General features: G+C 43.6%; 1 protein-coding gene across 4 annotated transcripts in view; it reads left to right on the top strand.

The window, feature by feature from the left end:
• CD2AP (CD2 associated protein) overlaps nt 1-19,238 on the top strand; it is a 246,503-nt gene extending 227,265 nt beyond the window's left edge. For all 4 annotated transcript variants that reach the window (XM_082251739.1, XM_082251736.1, XM_082251738.1 and 1 more), the window contains exons 16-18: nt 9,855-10,057; nt 11,096-11,159; nt 18,237-19,238. In XM_082251739.1, coding sequence (XP_082107865.1) covers nt 9,855-10,057; nt 11,096-11,159; nt 18,237-18,278 — 309 coding nt within the window. In that variant the 3' untranslated portion in view covers nt 18,279-19,238. The remainder of the gene's footprint in view (nt 1-9,854; nt 10,058-11,095; nt 11,160-18,236) is intronic.
• Nucleotides 19,239-26,015: the final 6,777 nt, after the last annotated feature.

Genomic DNA, 26,015 nt, shown 5'->3' on the forward strand with positions numbered 1-26,015 from the left:
TGGACGGGGGCTGACCTGCGAGTTAAACGCCTCGAGAGGTCGTAGAGTCGCAGCGTTCCTCCTGGCCAACAGCCCCCCCCTCCATTTCGATGTATGGTGATTCTGTCTGGCACGGTGCTCGATTGGCTCCTGGTATGGTGAGTAGCTGCCCCCCTCCCTCCCCCTGGAGGGTTTTGGGTGGATATGCATCCCTCCTTAGGACGGTCAGACCCCTTGGTTCCCATCAGGCACCCCCCTTTCCTGTGTCCCCCATCCTACCCCCCCCCTCCACTTATGCTGGGGCTGTTTGGGTGGTCTGGTCCACTTCCTGGGGTGGGGGCAGGGCGCTAGCTTGCGATGTGAGCCGGAGGGGGGTTACGCTGCCAGCGACTGGACGATCGACTGTGGGGGGGGGGGCTGGGGTTGCACCTGGTGGTGGCTCCTCCATGGGCCTCCTGTCCTGCCTGGGTCTGTCCTTGAGACCTGGTTTCCCTCCTGGATCCCTGTAAGCCTTGTAGTGCCACCACGCAGAGCCGTCATTTTTTTTGTAGCCTGTGTGTTTCTATATGGCGGCTATGTTTGTGTAGTCCGGTGGCCATTTTTGTGTAGTTTGCCATAAAAATAGTGGGAGCCATGATAGTGGAGCCCTGTGGATGACGATTTCGGCCGTGGGATCCCCTTCTCATCCCCTGGTGCCGACTCCTGGATCATTTCACTTCCTGATCGCCGAACGTGTAGTGCAGATTATCCTGGTGGTTGCAGATGCCTGTTTCTGCTGGGTGGTGAGTCTGGAAGGGTCCTCTCCCTCTCTGCTGGGGCTCACTTGGTGCTTGTACCTGGCGACTGGGTGGCGCTGCCAGCAAGGCGGGGGTTGTCCCTTTGCAGTTTTTTATACTTAATAGGGGGTCCCCCTGGTGACTCATGGAGTCTTTGGATCACAGCTCCCCACCATCCATCAATACACTGACAGTGGTTCTGGAGTCCTTTGTGTCCTGAATGGAGGTGGCTTCCCAGCAGCAGGCTAGCAAAAAGCGCCCCCAACTCCCCCCTGCCTCATCTGTCTCATCAGATTCTGAATCTGATTCTGTCGCTGTGGACGTGGGTCACCCTACTGAGACTGCAACCTCCACGTCTGCAACCATGCACAAAAAGTCCTCGGCCTTTAAGGATCTGGCTGACAGGAAGGCGCAGGCTAGGGCCTGAAATATGCACACTCTGCACACTCTGACTGGTTCAGCACTGAGGCTGGTATTAGCCATTAGGGATGGGTGTATCAGGTGCGCTAATTAATAAGGTGATGATTGAAATAAATCTTTTGCAAGGTGCAAACAAGGGAAGGATTTTAAACAAACCAACCGTGTACTGAAAACATCAAAAATAAAGGTGTACAACAAAATGTGCTAATGACATTAGAAGGGTTGCATAAAACACAAACATTAAACCACAGCAATCACAGTGAAAACATCAATGTGTGTCGCATGGTGATGTATAAAGTCCCAAGTGATATATAAAAATAGTCCAGTTAAATTTGTTGTGATGAAGCCTTAAACAGAAGAGGTGACGATCACGTGACTAAATTCAATGTCCCACCACCAGTGTAGCTTCTTACCAAAAAGATGAGAATTTAGGGCATATATATATATATATATATATATATATATATATATATATATATATATATATATATATATATATATATATATATATATATATATATATATGTGATTCCGCTCCAGAGATCAAACAACAAAAAGGTTGGGAAGATGTGACCCCTAACACCATCCAAAAGGAGTGGGGATGTTGAGCCTCTTACCAAATCAATGAATGGGCAGAGCTGTAAATCAACAGACACTTCTCCCTTCCAACACGGTAGGTGATGGGTCGGTCTCTGGTGGGTATTCGCTGTTCTTAACCTCAATATAAGTGGGGAAAGAAAGGAACCACCAATGGTGCATTATCTTTTAACATTTTATTAAATGTAAAGAATCACACTTACATTTAGATGAGAAAATGCTCGCATTGAAATCACCCTATGCGGAACACAGATGACGGCGGCTGCCTGCAGTGCAAACTGCCGTGTGACGTTATGTGTGATGACGCAGCGTTTCCTCCCGATTGGGCATCAACTGAGATAGGAGGGGTATTAGCCATTGCCCTGGTGTCACCAACTCTGATGGAGTGGGCTAAGCTTTTACGCCGTGACCTGGAGAACAGCCTTTGCAGAGCTGGGGGACCAGCTGGTCCTGGGGCTGCAGTTTTTCTGTGATGTCTCTTTGGATGCGGCTCCCTTAGTGGCTCGGCTCTCTATTTTAGCAGTGGTCCTTCAGCGTGTCTTTTGGCTCAAGTGCTGGTCTGCGGACAAGACTTCTAAAAAGTCCTTGACTGATCTTCTCTTTCAAGGAGATCACCTGTTAGGAACTACCCTGGATGACATCATTAACGATTCACAGGGGGGGGTGGGGGAGAGCACTTTTCTTCCGCAGGCTGCTAAGGGCAAGGAACCTCGTCGTAGATGTGTGCCTTCCTTCTCAGCTCATAAGAAGTTTTTTCGTCCCTAAGGGTCGACTGACAAGGGCTCGAAGCCTTTCAGGGCCTCCTCTGGAGGATACAAATTAACCTAGTCTGGCAAGCCGAGAGCAGGCTTCTCCAGACCCGCGGACAGGGCTCCCTTCACATAAAGGTGCGCCCTCATCTGCATCAGGGGTGGGGGGACTTCTTCACTGGTTTCCGGACCCTTGGACTTCCCTGGTGCAAGAAAACTGCTTACAGGGCCTGTTTGGGGTGGTACAAGACCTGTTTTTTCAAAGGATGATTGTCCCAGTTCCGACTTGGGAACCTTTTCAAGGTTTTTACTCAAACCTGTTTATAGTTCCCAGGAAGGAAGGCAAAGTGCGTCCAATCCTGGACCTCGAGACGCTGAACTGCTTTGTGGGGGTGAAGAAGCTTAAAATGAAGTCCATTTGAACAGTGGTTGCATCCCCGCGTCGGGGGGGGATTTCCTTGCCTCGATCGACATCAAGGATGCCTACCTTCACATTCCAATATGTGCCAGTCACCAGGGTTTTCTCTGCTTTGCTGTGGCAGAGGAGCATTATCAGTTTGGCGTTACCCTTTGGTCTCGCCTCTGCTCCTCTGGTCTTAACAATAGTGCTAGCCTTGTTACGCAAATGGGGGATCACGGTACTGAGCTACTTGGATAATCTCCTTCTTGGTATGGTTGGAATACCTAAGCGTTTTGCTAGGACATATCCCTTTGAGGACCCTCTCCTTAAACTGACGGTTCCACCGTCGGTGGACTCTCAGGTTTCCAGGCTAAATAAGGCCACATTTTTGCCGGTGGAGGATTCTGGTTTGTTACCTTTTCACTGTGGCAGGTTCAATGTTGAGGCCGGTGTTTGCTATCCCCTTGGTATCCCAAACCTTAACAGAATGGGCAAACCTTTTTCACCAGGATCTGGAAAGGGATTAACATCCTCCTGAGCTGGCGGATCAGTTGATCCAGGGGCTACAGTACATTTATGATGCCTTTGGCTGGCAGAGTATCTGTGACAGCGGTGATCCTTCGCCTCATGATTTGGTTGAAGTACTGGTCAGCCGACAAGGCTTCTAAAAAGGTGCTTACTTATCTACCTTTTGTTGGTGATTGTTTGTTCTGTGCCTCTATGGGCTTTACGGGAGGTAAGAGTACCTTTATTCAGGTCGCTAGGGGCAAGGAACCTTGTCATAAATGTGGTCACTTTTTCTCGGCTCACAAGCGGCCCTTTCGTCCGACTGAATTGCAGGAAAAGGATTCAAGATTCACCCGTAACTTCGTGGGTGGCTCCAAGAGACCCTGGAATGGTAAGTCAAAAGCAGGCACTACTGGTTCTGCGGACAACCCTTCCCCAGCCTGAAGGGGCGCCCTCGCCCGTATCTGGGGTGGGGGGACATCTTTGCTTCTTCCGGACCCGTGGACCTTGCTCATTCAGGACGAATGGATCCACGAGGTGATTCGGTTCGGCTACAGGAACGAGTTTCTGTCCTTGCCTCCGGGAAGGTTCTTCCCTTCCAATTTACTCCTGTCTCACGATCGGCTGCAGGGCCTTTATGGAGCAGTGCAGGACCTGTTAGCACAAGGAGTCATTGGGTCGGTTCCACAGTCGGAACATTTCAAGTTTTTTATTTGAATCTGTTTACTGTTCCCAGGAAGGAAGGCAAGGTCCGCCTGATCTTGGACCTTAAGGCTCTGAATCACTTTGTGCGGGTTCAGAAATTTCGGATAGAATCCATTTGCACAGTAGTGGCTTTCCTTCATCAAGAGGATCTTTTGGCTTCTGTCGATCTCAAGGACGCTTGCATTCATATTCCATTATATGTCAGGCACCAGCGTTTTCTTTGTTTTGACGTGGGCGAGGAGTACTGTCAATTTGTGGCGTTACCTTTTGGTCTTGTTTTGGTGATGTTACGACCTAAGGATTCCGAAGTCTTGGGGTTTCATTTGAATGAAGATATTGTATTGGCGTCCTTATGTCCTAAGCTGAAACATCCTAAAGAAATTGCTCTAAATTCTCTGTATGTAGTCCGGGCAATTCGGGTGTACCTGGCTGTGACTGAGTCGGTTCAGAAATCTGATGCCTTGTTTGTTCTTACGGATGGACCTCGTAAGGGGCAGAGGCTGCATCTGCTGTGACCATTTCTAGATGGATCAGGCAGACGGTGGTGTAGGCTATTTCTAATAAGGGTCAGGTTCCTCCTTTCCCTGTCAAGGCGGTTTCTTTGAGGGCACTCAGTGCCTCCTGGGCCTTTCGTTATCCGGCGTCAGTGGTTCAGATGTGCAAGGCGGCTACGTGGTCGTCTGTACACACATTCACAAAGTTTTAGAAGATGGATGTACTTGCATCTTCGGATGCTGTGCTCAGCCTCAAAGTTTTTCAGCCTGCGGTTGCAGAGACTTCTGCCTCTTGAGGGTATATTTTTCCCTGGTGGTGAGCTCCCAGTTGTTTCTGGTTGAGCTCCTGTTTTTCCTGGTTGACTAGGTTTAGCGCTTGTTGGGAATTCTATGTATTGCTGTGTTTTTCCCACCCCTCATGTTGATACTGCTTTGGGACATCCAAAGGGTCTAAGAAGACATGGAACTGTGTCCGTCAGCAAACGAAAGAGAAAACTGGATTTTTGTCTTACCGTAAAATCCTTTTCTCTGAGGTTCACTGACGGACACAGCACCCGCCCCTCTGTTGGGATGTGTTATGTTTTCTTCTGACACTGCTTGTTACAATCTGAAGTCCTATGGCAGGAAGTGATGGTATACCCTCTGGGACTGCCTCAGGGACGTAGCCAAATTGTTTCCATCTAGTCCTAGTCCTACTCCTGAAGAGAGAGCAGCATAAGCCCAAGCCCAAGGGTCTAAGAAGACATGGAGCTGTCCGTCAGTGAACCTCAGAAAATGATTTTACAATAAGACAAAAATCCAGTTTTCCATCAAACGATGTGGCATCCTTTCATTCAAAACACATTACCCAGTCCATATCAGTATAGACATCAGCGTGATATTTTTCCCCATTGAGATCTGATGTATTTTCAAAGTGTTCCTTTAATATTTTTGAGCAGTTAATTTCTGTCCAGTTAGTCCTAAAATTTTCATACCTCTGGCAGGACAGGAGGCTTGCCTTTTTTCACTGCTGCAGTCAATAAACAGGTCTTGTCCCTCCTGCAGCCTGTGAATGGACAATGAAAGAATAACCGATGAGCGTCATGACCTCTGTCATGCTGCTTTGTTCTTCTATCAGTATTGTATTAGCACATGAGCATCAAAGCCCACCTAATTGGTCCCTCATGCTACTGTTTTTTCTCCCTGTCTGAGTGCTGCTTCGCCGCAGCATCGCTTTTATGAGGGGGTGAGAGAGGTGCCCCCCTGCAGCTTCCCTATAATTTTCCACGCTTACCGGAGCCGTCTGTAGTGGGGAAAATTATCCAGTCCGATGGAGTCCTAGGCAGGAAGTCGAGGGAGGGTAAGCTGGCCCCTACTCGACTCTATGGCCTTGGAGGACCAAAGCGACGTCATACGTCACTTCCTCCCAATTGCCTTAAAGGGCCCATTCTTTTTCATCATGGGGAAAAAAAAGTACTTTTAGTGTAGCTGTGAGATCTGAGGTCTTTTTGACCCCAGATCTCACATTAAAGAGGACCTGTCCTGCTTATTTCTATTATAAGGGATGTTTTACATTCCTTGTAATAGGAATAAAAGTGATCAAAAAAATGTTCAAAAAGGGACAGTGTAAAAATAAAAAAAAATAAATAAAAAAACTTAAAGCGCCCCATCCGTCCGAGCTTGCGCGGAGAAGTGAACGCATACTCAAATCGTACCCACATATGTAAACTGTGTTCAAACCACACGTGAGCTATTGCGGTGATCGTTACAGCGAGAGCAATAATTCTAGCTCTGTTACTCTAAACTGGTAACCTGTAGAAATTTTTTTTCCAGAGTCTTTGCTAAAAATATATATATAATGGTTAGGGGTTCAAAGTCATTTTCTAGCAAAAACAAAAAACTGATTTTAACTTGTAAACAACGAGTGTTAGAAATAGGCCTTGTCCTTAGTGGTTTAAATACAAAAAACTGTGAACTCTATTGGCTGTATTGTCCTCGCACATATTACCTCAATATATGACCAACATTATATACTAAGAAAAATATAAAAAAAGCCTTTTTCTTAATTTTTCTTTTAGCAGCTTAGTAGGTGCCCCTTACTTATGCTGTAGTGCAATACATGTTTAACCTTTTAATGTGCTATTTTTACAGGCCTTTAAAGATCCCACTGATAGGAGGTCAGAAGCTCTGGCCTGCCATATGTTCACTATGACTGGTTCAGCACTTAGGCCGGTATTTACTATTGCCCTGGTGTCGCAAACTCTGACCGAGTGGGCTAAACTTTTACGCTGGGACCTGAAGAGGGAACAGCTTCCCCCTGCCTTTTTGGAGCTGGTGGATCAGTTGGTGCAGGGGCTACAGTTTGTCTGTGATGCCTCTTTGGATGCGGCTCCTTTGATTTCTGGACTGTCTCAGCAGTGGTCCTTTGGCGTATTATCTGGCTAAAATGCTGGTCTGCAGACCAGACTTCTAAGAAGGCCTTAACTGATCTCCCATTTGTAGGCAATCTCCTGTTTGGAGCTTCCTTGGATGACACATTATTTAGGGCCTCACAGAGGGGAAAGAGTACTCTTCTTCCGTAGGCTTCCAAGGGCAAGGAGAACCTTCATAGACGAGGGCCATTCTTCTCGACTCATAAGAGGCTTTTTCATCCCTCAGGGTCTCAAGACAAGGCATCTAATCTCTTCAGGGCCTCCACTGGAGTTTCCAAGAGGACCTGGTCTGACGAGCCACGACTGCGCTTGTGCCCAGATTGCTTACGGGGACTATTGGGGCAGTGCAAAACTTGTTACTTCAAGGGGTGATTGTCCCGGTTCTGACTTCGGCATGTTTTCAGGGGTTTTACTTAAACCTGTTTCCAGTTTCCAGGAAGGAAGGCAAGGTACGTCCAGTTCTGGACCTCAAGGCGCTAAACTGCTTTGTGGAGGTACAGAATTTCCGAATAGTGGCGTCACTACATCGGGGATTTTCTCCCTTCTATTGACATCAAGAACGCCTAACCTTTAGTGGTCGACCAATATCGGTTTTTCATTGCCGATACCGATATTTTGGCCAATGCATATCGGTATTGGCCGATATGCGCCGATATTTTTGTACATTTAAAAAAAAAATTTTTTTCTTCAGAGGTACTCTTGTGGAGGGATCTGGGGGTCCAAAAGACCCAAAACCCCTCCTCTGCACTTTAAAGCATTCAAAACGCTAAAGTTTGGCTGTTTTGAATGCTGTAATTTTTTTTAATCTGGCGCCAGTACCCGGAAGTTATGTCATGACATCACTTCCAGGTTTTTGCATGGAGACCCGATCAGAGCTGAATGCGGCTTTGATCGGATCTTCGGTAGCTGTGCAGGCTGGTTGCCCGGGTCTCCCGGTGGGACGGCAGACCCGGGCGAGCTACGGGTGTGGGCGGCAGGCGGCCCCTCCCACTCCTTGTAATGACAGACGATCGGCTTCTCAGCCGCATCAGTTGTCATTACAAGACAGCCGACCGCCGGCTATGGACGCCGGTACCAGGGTGATGCCTCTAGCCACAGGCATCACTCCGGTACAAGCACTTTCCCGAAATATCGGTAACCTCCAGGGCCGATTTCCCATATATCGGAAAGAGTGCATATCGGCCCTCGATATATCGACTTTGCTGATAATCGGTCAATCCTTACTTTACAATCCAATATGTGTCGGTCATCAGCGCTTCCTCCTCTTTGCTGTGGGTGAGGAGCATTATCAGTTTGGGGCGTTACCCTCGGCTCTGCTCCTCGGGCCTTTATGAAAGTGTTGGCCTGAGTACTAGCATTGTTGCGTTAGCCGGGATCTCAGTACTGGGGTACCTGGACGATCATCTTCTGCGAGCAGGTAGAGACTGCACTATCTGGGTCTAACTCTGGACAGTGTTTCTTCCTCCGAAAGAACTCCAGAAATTGCAGGAGGCATTTCAGCCTCTGTTGTCCATCAGACGGTCATCCCTTCGGGCTTGCATGCGGGTGCTGGGCCTGATGGTGTCTACCTTCGAGGCGGTTACGTTTGCACAGTTCCACACGAGAGCACTGCAAAAAGATCTTGGGGAAATGGGACAAGTTTCTAGACAAATCCTCAGTTTCTAGACAATCTGATCCTGTTGAGCCAGGGTATGAGAGGGTCCCTGTTCTGGTGACTTCGTTCTCCGGCACTTTGACAGGGAAAATCCTTTCTCTCCCTGTACTGGACAGTTGTCACCACGGATGCCAACGTGTTCCGGCTGGGGAGGTGATCCTGCCGATCAATGTACTGGATCTCTGAGCGATCAGTCTTTGTTTGGATCGTTTGACAATTTGTCTTCAGGGGTGTCTGGTACGCAATCAAGGGGGCACTGACGGCTCGGGAAGTAGCCGGTATTCTAGGGTGGGGCATAACGATTCATTCCAGCCCTTTCTGCTGTACACATTCCAGGGGTGGAAAATTTCAAGCGGATTACCTCGACAGGTGTTGGACCAGGGGGAATGGTCACTTCATCCGGAGGTGTTCATCAGTTGTCTCCGGTGGGGTATGTCAAAGTCAAAAATCCCATTTTTAGTTTGACATATTTTAGTCGTAAAATAGTGTTAATTTAGTAAACCAAATTGCTACTGGTTGTAATACTTCTGACACTGCTTGTGACAAAATGGTGTACCTATAGCAGAGAGGGGGAGCATACCTTCTGGGACTGCCCATAGGCGAAGTCGAGCCTTTTTTTTCTGCCTAGTGTCCTACTCCTGTAGGGGGCAGTATAACCCACTGGTCAAGATTCTCAGGAGCTGTGAATGTCCGTTAAAAAAAAAAAAAAAATCCCCTTTTTATCAAACCTCTTCCTGATGCCCTAAAGCAGAAAGACTGCTACAACGCGGGCTTAAAATGCCGGGACGGCATCCATAGACGTCCTTGCGTGCCTCTTGCGGTGTGTTTTGTGATCGTTGAGTCCTTCCGCCGTGGCTGATAACAGATCGGGATAAAGGACCATTTAAATTGGCCCTTTACCACGTGATCAGCTGTCAGCCAAGAAGAAAGCCGTTAACCGTCTTCTGTTACAGGGACATAGGTCCCCACATTGCCGACCAGTGCTGTAAATCTGTCCCCACCAGTGCGACCCATCAGTGCCTCATTAGTGTCACTTATCAGTGCTGCCCATAAAAAAAATACCCACACCCCTGTCTGTTGTCCTGTGTTGTGTGACTAGAACAATTTCAACAATTTGAGAATTATGAACTGCATGGTAACCATGTATGTATTGTTGTTTCAGCCATCTGTAACTCCATCATCACCCTCTATATTTACACCCACATCGTCTGTGTCAAAACCCAGCATCACCCCAATGAGCCCCGTTCTAGTGGACGTCAAAACTAAGTTTGATTTAAACGATGGAAAGAAGAGTGAAGTGGAGGAGTTAAGAGCCCAGCTGAGCGAGCTCCTGTGTATTGTGGATGCACTTAGGAAAGAACATAGGTATGTCATTTTGTGTGCATGGAGTAGCGGTTTGTGGCCACATAACACATTTTACTTTAGGATTGGCATTCAGAAGCTTAATGCATATTTCCAGCGAAACTTTAAATATTTTTAACCAGTTCATGTCCTAGGTAATATGCTGTTGTGTAGCACAAAAATCTACAGCTGAAGCTTAAAAAGCAGGTAACAGGCTAGAAAGAAAGGAAAGTAAACCTGTCAGATTTAGCTTTATGCATACCTACATCTGTTAAATTAAAGAGAATCTTAAGTTGAGCCTTTTTTTTCATTTTTAATATAGTCTGGTACTTGGCAAACCCATGTCAGGTTTTGGGGAGATGGCCCTCTGTGTTCAACTGGGAAGATTTGCATTCATTTTCTGCCCTGTCGATGCAACGTGAAATGAGAAGATCTTTCTAAAGTGCGGGCAATTCTCTTAGTAGAACGAGTTTTCCTGTTGAAAAATCTCTCCATTTATGGTTTGTTAAAAAGCTTTTGGTGGGGAAAAAAAAAGTTTGCATTCCTAAAAGCATGCCTAGTGCTAAAACAAAAATACTATATTGCAGCTTTTCGTTTTTAGATTTGGTGGCTGCATTTGTTTTTTTTTCCCCAAGCGTTTTTTCCTTTTTATTTTCCCTGGTAAATCCTGCAAGTAACTCACTTCTGTCCTAACAGTGCTTACAACACCTCCACTGTATCTATGGTGGGGGGTCATGGTCGCCACCCAGGCTGCGCTCCTGATTTGGACTACAAAGCCGTCTTCCTCTAATTTATCTCCATTACATAGGGAAGAGGAATCTGTAATTTACAGAGAAAAACTTGTATGGAGATGAGATTATGTTTTCAGTTTAGCAAAGAGTGACAATTTTTTTCTTTGTGACAGAATTAACTGGCATTTCGTGTGCTTTCTGAAAATGTTCTTGGCCTGAAAAGTTTAAACTAATGCAGCCATCACATTTTAAGCTGAAATATTACATTTTTGTTCTTAGGTTTAGATATTTATTAGTGCTCACACTTCTAATTTTTTTTCCAATTCTTCAGGAAAGAGATAGATAAATTAAAACATGACCTAGAAGAGGAAAAACTGCTACGATCCAGTTTAGAGGTAAGTGAATTAAATTCAGAACAAAGAACCCCTCATTAAGCATAAAGTGAACCTGCGTTAATGTTGTTACTGCTAAACCACCAAAATGCATGTATAACAGCCGCCAGACATGCCTGCATGTGCTTCGAGTTCCTTGGGAAGGACAAAAAACACGGGATGTTCTGCACAAATAGAAACTTTAGTTATTTAAGAAAAGCTGTTTCTCTGAATCTTTGTCTGCTATAGATAAATTGTGTAAAATTCTTTCTGCAGTCTTGTAATTTATCCTCATTGTGCTTTTCCCTCAAATGCGCTTATGATAAATTTGATAAGAGGGCGCTGCAACTTATATTGCAGCCTGAAGATGGCAATGTGCCTCTGTTTAATTATCTGATATGATTTATAGTATTCAGAAAATGTAAAATAATCAAAATATGAAATGTATTTTCTTTTTCACTCGATAAAGAGGTTTTATAGTCACAGCATATGCTCACACACTTTCATTTTATAACCCGAGCGTTGTAAAAGCAATACAGACAGTAGTTATGTTTGGCAATTCAATATAAGCTTAATAAAGCAGAAGTTAAAACAAACTCTAAATCCACTGGTAGCCACATTCGAAGACTATACATAGCAAAAAAAAGCAAAAATCGCTTTACATACCTTTTCTGCAGCCGATTCGGTCTCCAGCGGCGGATGCTGTGTAGGAAACCACTGACGCACGCTGTGAAATACCTGGGATGTGATGTCACCCTTAGACTTACTGTGGGGCTTCCGTTGACGGTCTCCTGCACACGCCTACACAGAGGAGCCGCCGCTGACAGCTCAGCGTGGGACCGAATCGGCTGCAGGAAAGGTATGTATAGCGATTTTTGCTTTACAGGGTTATATAGATTAGTTATAGAATGTAGCTGCCAGTAGATTTAGTTAGTTTTAGGCTGAACTTCTACTTTAATAATATCCTTTCATTTTGTGAGTGCTACCGTCTTTCATCCGCTTTCCTGGATTCCTTGCATGCTATACGACTTCTCTGCTCCTTCCTTTGGTGTATGTTCAATTTCTATGAACTACATATCCCATGGTACCTTGCTGCTTGAAAACGGTGATGTTTCCTCTACTAACTGTGCCTCATGTAGGCTCTGTGAAATGTGTGACACAGCAATGCATATCAGAGGACATGTCACAGAATAAAAGAAGTAAATATGTGGGATTCTTTTAAAAAGTAGGTTTTCAAACATCTAGACTGTTCAGATTAATAGGTGTAGGCTAAAAATAATTGAAAATCAAGGTGGAAGTAAACAATATACTACCACCTACGGGAGAATTCAGACACATGCAAACAACAAAGCCATTGGCCAGCCAATTATAAAACCTCCCACTCCCAGCAGGCTTTCGTTTTTTGCTAGTGTCTTAGGAGGATGGACCTAGTTTCTTTAAGGAAAGTGCTTACCCCCCCTTTTTTTTTTTTTTTTACCAGCCTTTTCATTTACTTTATTTTTTATCTGTTTTGTTGTAGGCACACAACACTACCAGTTTGAAGTCCTACTATTTGACCTATCATCCGCACCCCAAGTGTTCACCAATGTTTTGGCCACTGTTGCTAGCCTTGCTATGCTCCCAGGATTTTCCTATTTTAGGATACCTAGACAACCTCCTATTAGGGAAACCGCTCAAACTTTGACCATCACTGTCATGCAGGCAATCCTGACCCTTAAAGTTTTTTGTTAGGATTCTGTATCTTAGAAGTTTGAGCTAGAACCAATCTAATACTGGTTCTAGAGAAGAGCCAAGCCAGAGATTTCCTTCCTCAAGAAAAACTTTTAAGTCTCAGACTCTAGAGTCCAAGAGACGATTGACTCTTTGGTTGATGATGGCCACCTTCAGTCAGTCCCATTGAATGGTAGAAAGGACTTTAGCTTGGGCAGAACACCATGTTCCAGCCTTGTCTACCATTCACATTTTATACTATTGGCAGACTGCTGCAGTGCCTGGACCTAGGGGAGTGGCCTCTACACACAGATGTTTAAGGGGCCGTGTGTGGGTGGGAGACACCAGATATACAATGGAAAGCAAAGGGCGAAGGAAGTTTTTAAAGCACATTTATTAATCACACACTTGCATAGCAAAAGGAACACGTTGATGTGGTAGCAGGCAGGTCATCCTCATAGATGAAGTGTCCAGATGGTGGTGTGGGCTGAAGGGTGGCACACAGGGCTTAGGTGTCAGCGCAGGCACACTGCTGTGTGCAAGGGGTCAATAGCAGCAGTAGGGTGATGTGATGGAGGCGCTGTGTGGCTGCTGCCGTGCCTCACACAGAAGCATCGGCAGAAAGACGCTGAAAACCGGTACCCAGAAGTGACGTCACCCCCGACGCCAGATCCTCTACGGAAACTGGCGAGGGACAGAAAGCAGCAAGATTGGAGAGGGCGGGCCGCAACGTCGTTTTAGAGGCTCAACCTCCTTCCTCAGGCTGGCCCGCCCCTCCAAAAAGAAGAGAATATATAGCTCTGCTGCCATTAAAACAAGGGGGAGGACAATTTAAATATTGATAATAAGGATTTTAATAAAATCAGTTAAAAGGCCAAAGAAAGGCACAATAGAGTGGCACAAAAAGTAAAATGTGAAAATAGATAAAAGCAAATGAAAACTTGAATTAAAATAGGTCTAGATCTGATTATAGAAGGACAAACCCTCTAGTCCACCCATGTAGTTGCCAAAGGCAACACAACTGTGATGCACAAAGAATATGGCATAAATACAAAACTAAATTAATAAAAATAAAGAAAGCTGAAATGAATAATAATAATTTAAGTGGTAAGATTAAATTAGTTAAAATGAATATACATGCATAAATGACATATAATACAACTTTAATGATCAGAATAAGGGGGAGGGGGGAGAAGGGGAGGAGAAAAAAACCCTTTGCTGCTCATGTTATGTTCTAGGACAGATACATTGATGACGTCCTAGTCATCTGGGATGGGCCTTCATCCACAATTGCCCCTTCATTGATTTCTGTAATAACAATGCCATGGGCATCGCCTTCACGCATGTTTCTGATCCCCACTCTTTGGTCTTCCTTCACTTAGAGCTATCTCATAGGGAGGGTCAGATTTGTGTCCAAAACACACTTCAATTCAAGCCTTCTGTGGGAAAATCTTATCTCCCCTTTGCTAGCCGCCACTACCCCGAGTGGAAACAGAACATCCCCAAAGGGCAATTTTGCAGGCTTAGGAAGAATTGTTCCTGTGATGATGACTACGACGTACAGGGCCAGGTGCTGATTGACAATTTTTTTGATAAGGGGTATGACTCAGCTTTGATCCATCCGGCCTTTGCCGATTGTAGACATCCTTGCATTACTAAATCTGTTCCCTCCACGTCTGTTTATGGTGATGTGAAATTCATCACCCAGTACCACTATGCCCACAGGGATATGGAGAAAATAATTTGGCGTCATTGGGGTATTTTGTCGGAAGATCCCAAACTGGCCCCGGTTTTGCCTGTGCGCCCCCGGGTTATATATAGGTAGCCAAGGAATGTTAAGAACATTGTGGCCCCAAGCAGAATTGTTCGACCTACCATACCATCCCAGTCCTTGGTCACATTCTGCAATTTAGTGGGTATGTTTCAATGTAAAAAGATCCTATGCAAGATGTGCCCCTTTGTTACGCACAGACAGAAATACTTCCTGCACTCGTCAGGGAAGAAGTACACCCTTAAAACATTTCTACAGTTGCTCCACTGATTTTTTGGTGTACTGCCCGACTTGTCCCTGTGGCCTCCTATACGCGGGTCGTACTATACGTTCAATGCGGGCAAGTTTTGGAGACCACAGGAGACTTATTGAAAAGGGAACTGTAGAACACAGTGTCTCCAGGTATTTCCTTTCTCATCACAACCAGTCCACAGGGGGCTGCGGGTTTGGGTCATTGAGACCATCCCCCCGTATGACTCAGTGGCTGAATGGTTTCAGAGGCTTTCCTGCAGAGAAAACCTTTGGATTTTCACTCTCAACTCCTTGCCCCCCAGGGGTTTGAATGAGGAAATAGAGATGAACACGATCTTGTGATTTTCCCGTTCGTAGCTAATCCCCTCCCCCCGCCCTTTTTTTTTTTTTTTTTAATTGTTTTTTGTTCCCCCCCCCCCCCCTTATTCTGATCATTGTGTTATATTATTATGCATGTATATACTTTTTAACTAATTTAATCTTACCACTTACATTTATTATTATTTCTATTCATTTTAGTTTGTTTATTTTTATTTATTTCGTTATTTATGCCATATTCTTTGTGCATCACACCTGTGTTGCTTTTGGCAACTACTTGGGTGGACTGGAGGATTGCTCTTCTCTAATCAGATCTAGACCTATTTTAATTCAAGTTTTAATTTGCTTTTATCCATTTTCACATTTTACTTTGGGAAAGTATTGGACTCCGCGCTAAGGAATATATGTATTAAGTAGGTGATTAGGCTGCAGCCTCCCAGAAATATAGTCAAAGACCTTATAAAATATTAAATTCAAGGTATGGGAATGGCGCTGCCTAGTGGAAAAAGGTGTGTAGATGATTTGACAGGGAAAGTGTGTACAGAAAATACACAAAGATAAATAAATATCAAAAAAATACACAAAGATAAATAAATATCGCAATAAATAAGCTAAAATATAAAGTGACAGTGGAAGTGCAAACCATATAAAGTATCAAAATTCAGTTGATAAAGTGACCAAGTGCATACATAGAGTATATAAATATAAATGCATCCTAATAAAGTGCAATGTGTACAATAAATGACAAATTATTAAATAGATAAGGTGACCAGTGCAAATAACTATTGAGATCCAAAAATACCGTGACTGAGTGTCAGCAAAAAAGTGCAACCAATATCTGGTGTATCAAAAAATAAATTAAATGAAAAAATCAAACTGACAAAAAATGGTGTTCCAATAAGGTGACAAAGTGACGTTATTAGTTCATATAGGTGACAAATTTCTTCATACAAAAATACTGGAAGCAACCCCGTGGTGGGTGGTAAGGTGAGGTGCTCTGTGACCCCTATGATAGGTAGCCCACTTACCGGAAATACCCACCCCACACAGGGGTAAAGAGCGGGTATATAAATATAGGAAGTAATCCCTCTATTGGGTCCTGTTCATCTCCAGGGGTCCTGGGAAAGGGGTGTATCTGGAATATTCTGTGTCAATGTAATTCAAAACTGACACCAACAAGTGTTCCTCCACCAAAGTAAAAAGTGAAAACTCACCAGACCCTTCTGCTGTCTGATCAGGACAGCTGGAAGCGTGTAAGATGAAGCCAGAAGAATCAAGCGGGGAATGATCTTCTTATCCCTCCATAGGACATACTTTCCTCAGATGTTAAATCCAGAAAACAGGTGTAACGAATTACCAGGCAAGAGAGAAAGATGATCTCATGGTGTCGTATTTATTAAAATCAGAAAAATAACTAAAACGATATTCAGTATAAAAAACAAATGGAGATCCATACAGTGCAACATAAAGCACTTATAAAGCCACCAGACTGAAAAGAATGGTGGCTTATGGACCTCTGGCATATAACCCTGCTCTACGGCCGTTTCGCGCCATGCGCTTGTTCAGGTTGCTCCTCAAGAAGCGCGTGGCGCGAAACGGCCGTGAGCATGGTTATATGCCAGAGGTCCATAAGCCACCATTCTTTTCAGTCTGGTGGCTTTATATGTAAGACAGTGCTTTATGCGTTGTTACACTATATGGATCTTCATTTCTTTTTATACTGAATATTATTTGTTATTTTTGTGATTTTAATAAATACTACACAATGAGGAGATCTTCTTTCTCTCTTGCCTGTTAATTTGTTACACCTGTTTTCTGGATTTAACATCTGAGGAAAGTATGTCCTTTGGAGGAATAAGATTATTCCCCGCTTGATTCCTCTGGCTTCATCTTACACGCTTTCAGCTGTCCTGATAAGACAGCAGATGGGTCTGGCGAGTTTTCACTTTTTACTTTGGTGGAGGAACACTTGTTGGTGTCGGTTTTGAATTACATTGACACAGAATATCGTCATCCGTTTGGATTTATTGTTCGATTGGACTTTTGTTTCATCGATGGACTGAATTTTCACATACATTTCATCATATTATTTATTCAGGGCTGCAACCTTTAGTAATCCAACATGATCAAACTTCTGACAGGCACTTCATGGGCTCTTCTGGATCGACCATCTCCTATCTCAATGTCTGGTTTGCCACCCTGTTTCACTTTCACTGGCTTTAATAACAGGGCTATTGAAGCCAAGGTCTCTGAGCCTATAATTCTTTAGCTTTTAAAGCTAGGAAATCTACACACAGGTTTACTCCCCCTGGTGTAATGAAAGTTTCACACCATAAAACGAATCCTAACACTTTTTGCAATCTGGTTTAGATCAACATTTGTCCTTGTCTGTGATGTACGGATTTGCCTCTCAGCCACTACTTCCTTGTCATCCTTCATGACACAGTGGCTCAGATCTTCATACAAGTGTATGGTTGTAAGGACAAGGTGCCATTGCCATAAAAGCTGCTGGTCCCACCCCTCTATGTTTGTAATTTATTTCGAACTGCTTTTCTACAAAACTGAAGCATGCTGGAAGTGAGAAGTGTTATAGCTGGCTGGCAAATGTTTTTTTTTTTGCCAGTGTCCCATAGATTGCAGTATAACCCAAATGTTTTAGATAAATCCAGTGTCCCTAATGAACTGTAAGAAAGAGATTTTATGATGAGGTCAAAACTCTTTGGTCACAAGAAGGATAAACCAGCTTCAAAAAAGCTGGTTGAAGTTGCGTGAAAGCTTCAAAAATGCATTGGATTAGCGTGTCTGTACACAAAACTCCTTAAAGCAGTGTTTAAAAGCCATACCTAGGGTGGACAAAGGCTGTTGGTGCTGCATGCAAGCTTACTCTTCATCTTACTGTCCTGCGTTGCTGTGGTAAAATGAGAGAATACAGTCACTATTGACAGCTCTTTCCTTTAAAATGTTTGTGCTTTGGCTTTGTAGTCCCTGCTTTAAGACACTCACTGTAATGTTATCACCCAGAATAACTCTTCTTTTCCTCTCTCCATCAGAGCGAGATTGAGAAGTTGAAGAAAGCCGTACAACTGACATGAGATCCTTTTGCTTCTCAGCATCCTCTTCACATTTTCTGTCTGTTCCACTTATTTAGACAGAAGGATAAACATGATACAGAGTTTTATTACCTGTTCACAATAAGACACAGCTGCGGTTTCCTTTGTTTCTGCTCTCTGCCAATACAATACGAGGCCTTACTTCTTATGAGCTGGAGCGGCAAGCCTTTTTTTTTTTTTTTTTTTTCTTTTTTTGTTTTAAACTGGGTTTGCTTGAAATACTACTGAACTTCTGTGTAAAGAGAGGGAATTGTGTATCAGACTTTTATTAAATACTTCTATTGTAATTTTTTTAAATGTTTATGCTATAAATATGGTGATATAAATATATATATATAAATATCTTTTCAGATAATCTGTAATATAGTCTATCAGGGGTCCAAACAAATAGCCTTAGATTTATCGCTAGCTGTTATTTTTCCTATTCTTGGAAAGGGAAATTGACTTATTTTTTTGTTTTTGTATATTTTAGATAAAATTTACTAAAAATTCCCCCGGTTGTGCCTGTGCGCAGCTGAGTATTAATAACGAGCTGTGTATAACATTAAGATTTCTATCAATATAGCAAGATGTTAAAAATCTATGTTGAAAGCATCTCTCATATATGCATATATAGCTTTTTCTTTTTTATATGTATATGGAAATTGAGTCACTTGCACTAGGATTTAAACAAGGGATTGTGTTAAAAGTTGAGTCCAACAAGAATCTAATTATTCGGTTTTCAGTGGACTGAGGTGGGTTTCACTGCCAGCTGGTTTGTTAAAACACTCCATGACTCCGGTGTCTATGCCCAAAAACAAATCCAAACTTCACCCTCCTGCCACACACTTGATATACCTCACTTGACCATTGATGTCGCCTAGTTTTATGATCAGATCTTCATCTGTTTCTCCAAGGAAGCCAGCATAAATCAGGTAGCATCTCTGGTGGTTATAAAATGAAAGTGACACTGTTACCTTAAATTAAATAAAACGTTACCTGCCATAAAGGAATGTCCCGCTGCCTGTTCCTGGAGTCTTCGCTCTGAGGGCTACGAACTCCAGAAGAAATGTCACATATGGCACTTATGGGAGTGTCAGATGTCTGTTTCCATTGTCACATGATGTGATCCAGTCCACCACCGTCTATGTCACCTCTATATCCTATAGTGGCGTGGAGTCCAGCAAAAGGAGCCACAGTACTTGGTGGCGGACCACATATCCAGGACACCTGGAAATGTGTCGGATGTGGAGATTTTTCAGAAGGCTGTAGATCATTTAAGTTAGTAAAGTTTCCTGAAGCAAAGTTCTAGGAATAGGCCTCAGGACAAGGAGGTATGAGCAGTCTTTTTATTGCAGGGAACCATTTTTATGGCCCTTTTTTTTTTTTTTTTTTTTAAGGCAACAGTCTCTTTAAACCTGTCAGAAATACAAATGTTGGTCTCCTCCTGGTAAGCTGGCTGTTTTGCTGATTCTCCAGCTTCTGTACTTTGAATCACAAACCCTAATAAGTATAAATCTAGTTAAGTAAGGTTTCCTCATTGCCAGCTGTCAGTGGCACAGTAGAGGTTCAGCATGGCAAGTCAAACGGCTGTCATCAACCTTAATGGCAAACATATTCAGTAGCCAGTATTCCATTATATATCAGGGTTGTGGAGGAGAAGGCAAAGACAGATCTTGGACATCAGGGAGTCAGAACGTCCTTGCTGGGTTCACGGACAATTTTAACAAAGATGGCAGAGGATTGAACCAACCTAGGTTTACCTGTAAAGAAAAAAAAAAACTGCTTGTGAGTGGGGGACACACCATTTAATGCAGTAAAATGGGAGCATTTGCACTTACACTGGATTGTCCCCTATAAAAATCATTCCATATACTCATTGCTGATATGATTTTCTCCATTGTTTGTATATCGTATGAAAGCTGCCCCTCTAACCCCAGGCTTTTCAGCCTGACGTCTAAGAAAGACTGTTCAGCTCTATGCAATATTTTTTTACCTGTGTATGTTCCCAGAAAAAAAAAATGTATAAATATAGGTTAATTTCCCCCATGTCTTTTAAGATATATATTTTTTTTTATTGATATCCATGCAGCCAGATCGCAATTGTGCATTTCAGATTATGCTCCTTTGTTTAAATTAGCTGTGATTATATAAAAAGATATACCGGTTTTTCATGTATGTTTTTATATTCTGTAAGATTTCTATTTTCCTGTAACAGTGTTTGATTAGGGCTCATGTTGATGGGAGTCATTAGATACAGTCAACACTGGCCTATTGTGGATAGGGGTTTCCTTTGCTATGAGCATGAACCACTTGTGTATTGTCATCCACTGACCAGCCATATTTGTCACAGCCTCCCGATTAGAACAGTCCCAAATGCAGTTTTTTTTTTTTTTTTTCTCCCCCCAAGATTTCCGTGGCTAACGATTCTGCTTTATATTTTATTCCTTGTTAAGCTGTTTCCGTTTTTGGTTATTGCCAGAATTTGAACCTGCCTTTGACAACTTCCAGCTCTGGTGATGATATATCTGTTTTCTAGATTCCTGTCTTAGGTTAATAAAGTCTAAGCCGACGTTCACATCATGCGACTTGTCATGCAGTTTGACAGGTCCAAATCGCATGACAAGTAGCACTCTATTGCTGGCAATGGAACTGTTATAATCGGTGTGACTCAACCTTTGCGGTGCAGCCCCAATTTGAAAAAGTACTTTCTGCACGATTTCTGGCAATTTTATGTGCAACTTGCATAGACATCTGTGTTTTCAGTTTAAATTGGCTGAATAAATTTAGGGTGCATCAAAGCAAAAGGTTTTACAAAAGTCCCACAATTCCTTTCTTTAGTAAGCAGCCACAGCCTTGGAAGAAAAGCCTGTCTTCTGCCAGCATGTCTTGCTTTGTGTGGAACCAGTGGTCTCTGCAGCGGTCTCACACACCCCATGTTTTCAGGTAAAGCTCCTTCTAAAAAAAACTGCCTGGTTGGAGAGCTGTAGTTCTGGCTGAGTTGAGGGGTCCGATTCCTGCACACAGAGCAAAGGTTTTTCTCTGCAACGTTCAGTTGAGCTTTAATATTTTACTTGCTGGAGAGTGCAGTGGAATGGAGATTTTGGTGATTATTAGGGATATGGCCACTGGGTTCTGTGGAACAATAGAAGTGAATATTTACGCCACCAACAAAAAAATTGAAAGTGGTTCTAAAGTTTTTGTTTTTTTTTTCCTTAATGCATTTTATGCATTAAGATTAAAAAAAAAAAAAAAAAAAACACCTGTGGCACAAAACCCCCCAGCTCCCTCTAATGCTTACCTAAGCCAGTTTTCAATCCAGCGTTGTACATGAGAGCAGCAACTCTCCCCCTCCTCACAGGGCAGACGGATAGCAGTGGGAGCCAATAGCTGTCAAACAAATTCTTTGATGGAGGTGGGCCAAGCCTCCCTGTCTGTCTTATTAGACAGAGGGCAACTCGGCGGTAAGCCCGCATGAGTGCCCCCATAAAAAGCAACTCTCTGTGGGAGTACTCGTCGAAGAGGAGGAACCAAGAACTCTGGCTGGGGACCCAAAAGGAGGAGGTTCTTGGCTGCTCTGTGCAAAACTGTCGCATAGATCAGGCAACTATGACATGTTAGTTTGATAAAAAATAAAAGCTTTACGACTTTTTAATATAGATTTTGATTGCATTCCCACACTACCATGTTTTGGGAACAGCTATTTGGTAATCCGTTTTCAGGATTAAGGCTCTCACTTCTGATAGCCCAGTGCATCAAGATAACCACAAAGGTTGTTGATTCCTGGTACCCACTGCCGTCATTACTCATAGAGGCTGGATTCACATGTGTGGCCGCGGGTTCGTGTCTGGGGTCCGGTGCATGTCCACCGGTTCAGGTGAGAATCTGGTCCAAATTTTTGCCTGAATACGCACCTGAACCAGATCCAAACACGCACAGGACCCCTTTGCAATACGCTCGCGGCCGCCTCAGACCTGTGTGAACCAGCTTCATTGAGAGCTGGTAATACTTGCATGTCATGCGAATTGGATGAGGAGAAACTCGCAGGTCATGCGATTTGGATGTGAAGAAACCCGCATTCCAATTTGTGCATATGTGAACCCAGCCTTACACTTCTCTGGGCGCATCTTAGATGCTTCTGTAAAGTGGACCTTGCTCTCCTTACAAGGTCCACTTTTTAAGTACCCCTGCCTCCCCCTTGCTATAAGCTGACATAGTGATACAAGCATACACCAGTGAGGGGGGAAAAATAGATTTTACTCCAAATTTCTTTTGGCTTACAATTTGCATGGGGTGACATAATCCTCCTGTTGATCACATGCCGGGAGTACCCCAAATCTTTTTGATCTGGAGTACTTCCAAATTACCAGCTCTCACAGGAAGGATAACATCACCCCACTAGGCACTTTGACCTTAGGCTGGGGGGAAGGTAAGTAGATTATCTAACTTTCTCTTTCTCCTGGTTTCCTTAGGTTTATACAGTATTTCAGAAAGGTGCAAGGCGGCACTTGGGAAAAGGACCTTGCATTTTAGATTGATGGTCAATTTTAAAATGGGAATATTGATACTTGCATTTTTAAATCACTGGTCTGTACTTGTTTATGTGCCATTAATTTTGCTAGGGAATGTAACCCCACCCAAAGTGATGCCTGCATCTTTTGATGTTTATTAGTGTGAGCACCAACTACTGTGAGTTGCCTTATTTAATCTGGGTTCACAAGTGTGATATTCTAATAAAGGCAAATTACACAAGTGGTTTTCGTCTGAGATCAAACCTGAACCATAAATCGAGGAATTATGTGCAATTATAACTGGAAAATTAATGAAATTTTGTCAACATGTGTATATAAATTACTGAGTTCTGCTAATCCTTCATTGTTTCATGACTGTTAACTTTGAATAACGGATACTTAAACTGTTCATTGGATTATTTGTGGTGTCTTCAGAAGGTGGGAGACTTGGTCATATGCAACTTATCTGCAGCAGTTCCTGCTTTTCCATCACCACCGTTCAATTTGCTTGAAAATACCTTTGTGACCAATGCATGTGCCTTAAGCCCAATGGGGTTCTTAATATATCTGGATAGTGGTGCATCAACAAGATTCTGAAATTGGTTTCTTCCTTTGCTTTAGGTGAGGGGTGTTACCCAAGCAATTGGCAGTTGGTGACACAGCACTACAATTGTCCTTTTTTTGCTTATTTTTTTCCATTCAATCACTACCTGACCAGTACCCTAACCAAAACATTGTATCCTAATCCTAGCCCCAGTCAAGAGGCTGTAATGCAAACGTGGTGGAGTAATCTCCAATCCCAATGCTGGGATGTATAAGGGAACTCTAAGCCAGGCAAGCCGTTTTTCCCATTCACTAGTTATTCTAACCATGTGAATTGATCACATGTCCAAAATAGCCAATGAAAGGTGAATTTTTCTTGCTCTTCACTGGATAATAATTCACTCTTTTTTTTTTTTTTTTAAAAAAGCGCCTCCTTGTGATCCTTTTGAATCAAAAATCTTGTATAGTTCAAACATCTCTAATAGAGTTTCTTGACATTATATCCCAAGTAGCTTAGCCAAACACCACTGACTGTTTTTTATATATTTAGCATTTGGTCCAAATGTGATAATTTAAAAGTACAGCTGAAAATTGCTTTTGTATGTTGGCCCACATTCTAGTATTTGGAAGTACAGAGGTGGCCTACCTCTATTTTTCATTATATGCTGTTGAGTTGCTGGCAGAGCATGTGGAACTGCTTGATTCTTAGGAGTGAAAGAGCCATAACTCTACGAGCCTTCACTGTCCCAGACAATAGGTCATCCTCTCCAACCTGCTCTGGAACTACAAGTGCCAGCATGTCTTTTCAAAGCTTGTACTTCTACACTATTGAGCCTCTGGATGGTGCAGGGTTTTGCCATAGCATGCTCAGTCTGGGTCTGTAAATGGGGGATTTGCATGGAGACAATCAGAATAATCTGGAAATAAAAGGCCTTCTTTTCATGTGTAGCAATAAAATGAAAAGCGCAATGAAGTAATTTAACAAAGTAATTTTTTTTGTAAGCTGCTCTGGGTGTTACTAGCCAGGCAAAGTATCACACTAAATGTCTGTTTTATGTCGTATTTACCAGGGAGAAAAGTTTATATATAACATTCCAAATCCTACAAAGCTGCTTATGTCAGCACATCAGATGGGCTGTTTACACTTGCTGTAATATAATGCATGCTTTTAGGGCAGATAATAAAATGATTGAATTTTCACAAAATCTCTTTGCGTTTTATTAACTTTGTTTTTTTGAAAAGTCTGCAAGTTGATTCAAAGACACTTATGGTAATGAGTATATGTAAACTACAAATTCATTGACCTCAATAGTAGCAGAGAGTTAAATGAGCTTTCATTTAGAGGAGCACTTCATGTTCCAGTTTCAGTTTCTATTGCTGTTAAAGGTACTCTGTGCAAAGGCTTATATGTTTCTCTTTCGTTCATTGATGGACACAGCTCCTTATTCTTCTTAACCATTGGGTTATACTGCCTTCTACAGGAGTAGGACACTAGGCAGGAAAAAGCTTGACTAAACCTATGGGAAGTTTCAGCTATAGGCACTGTTTTTTTTTTTTGTGCCTAGTCAGGAGTAAGAACCTAGTTCCTTGCTAGGATCTCTGGTCCTGGCAAATTTTTACTTTTTAAATGGAAATTTTTCCCATCTTTGTTTTGTTCCTGTGAGAAACTACGTGAGGTGGCCCCTGTGAGGGTGGCTGAAGCCACTGCCTCCGTTTGGGCATCAGCCCTGCCCTCCGCTGCCCCTGGGTGGTCAGCTTAGCTGGGGCTCATGTCCAAGTGGCTGGGCGCCCACAAACATTTAGGCCACGGCTTGCAGCCCTCTAGGCCTTGTGGCTGAGTCGGACGCCTCCATTGGGGGAGGGGGCACAAGTGGTGTCCTGGCAGCTCGCTAAGTAGCTGGCATTCTAAGGTGGGCTGACCAATTCGTTCCAACAATCTCAAATTTCTGTCACAACTCCGGTGCAGTATCAAAGCAGAAGGGGTTCTGTCCACACTGACCTTGCCAGTTTTGGTACTCCAATCGGGTAGGGCTGGTCACCTATGCTCCTTGGGGGGCTTCCTCTCAGGGAGGATCTGCTGTCCCAAGGACCGATCTTCTATCCTGCTTTACAGTCGCTGGCTTTGACGGCCTGGCTGTTGAACGCCAGGTGCTGAAGGATGGAGGTTTGTCGATGATTCCTATGCTTTTTAAAACTAGGGAATCTACTTCTAGGAAGATCTACCTTTGTACATGGAAGACTTACATTGCGTGGTGTGAGTCTCTTGGGGTTCATCCTCGCTTCTTCTTGGTCGACCAGATTATAACCTTCCTTTAACGGGGGGGGGGGGGGTTGACCAGAAATTGGCCTTGAGTACCATCAAGGGCCAGGTATTGGCTGTGGCGTTTTTTCCAACGACCTTTGGCCTCCCACTCCCTGTGCGTGCCTTTCTTCAGGGTGTCCGACATTTGGTACCTTCAGTGTGGGGTCCATTGCCGCCCTGGAATCTTAATGTGGTGCTTTCAGCTATACAGAAGCCTCCCTTTGAAAATATTTGGGAGGTTTCCCTGCTTGCGCTGCCCCAGAAGGTGGCCTTCTTTAATGGCTATTACGTCTGTGCGCAGGGTGTCAGAACTGGAGGCGTTATCCTGTCCACCTTATTGGTGATTCACAAGGATAAGGTGGTGCTTCGCCCCTGTCCGCCATT

This window comes from Pelophylax lessonae (genome assembly GCF_965119305.1).
Source record: "Pelophylax lessonae genome assembly, chromosome: 3".
NCBI classification, from domain to species: Eukaryota; Metazoa; Chordata; class Amphibia; order Anura; family Ranidae; genus Pelophylax; species Pelophylax lessonae.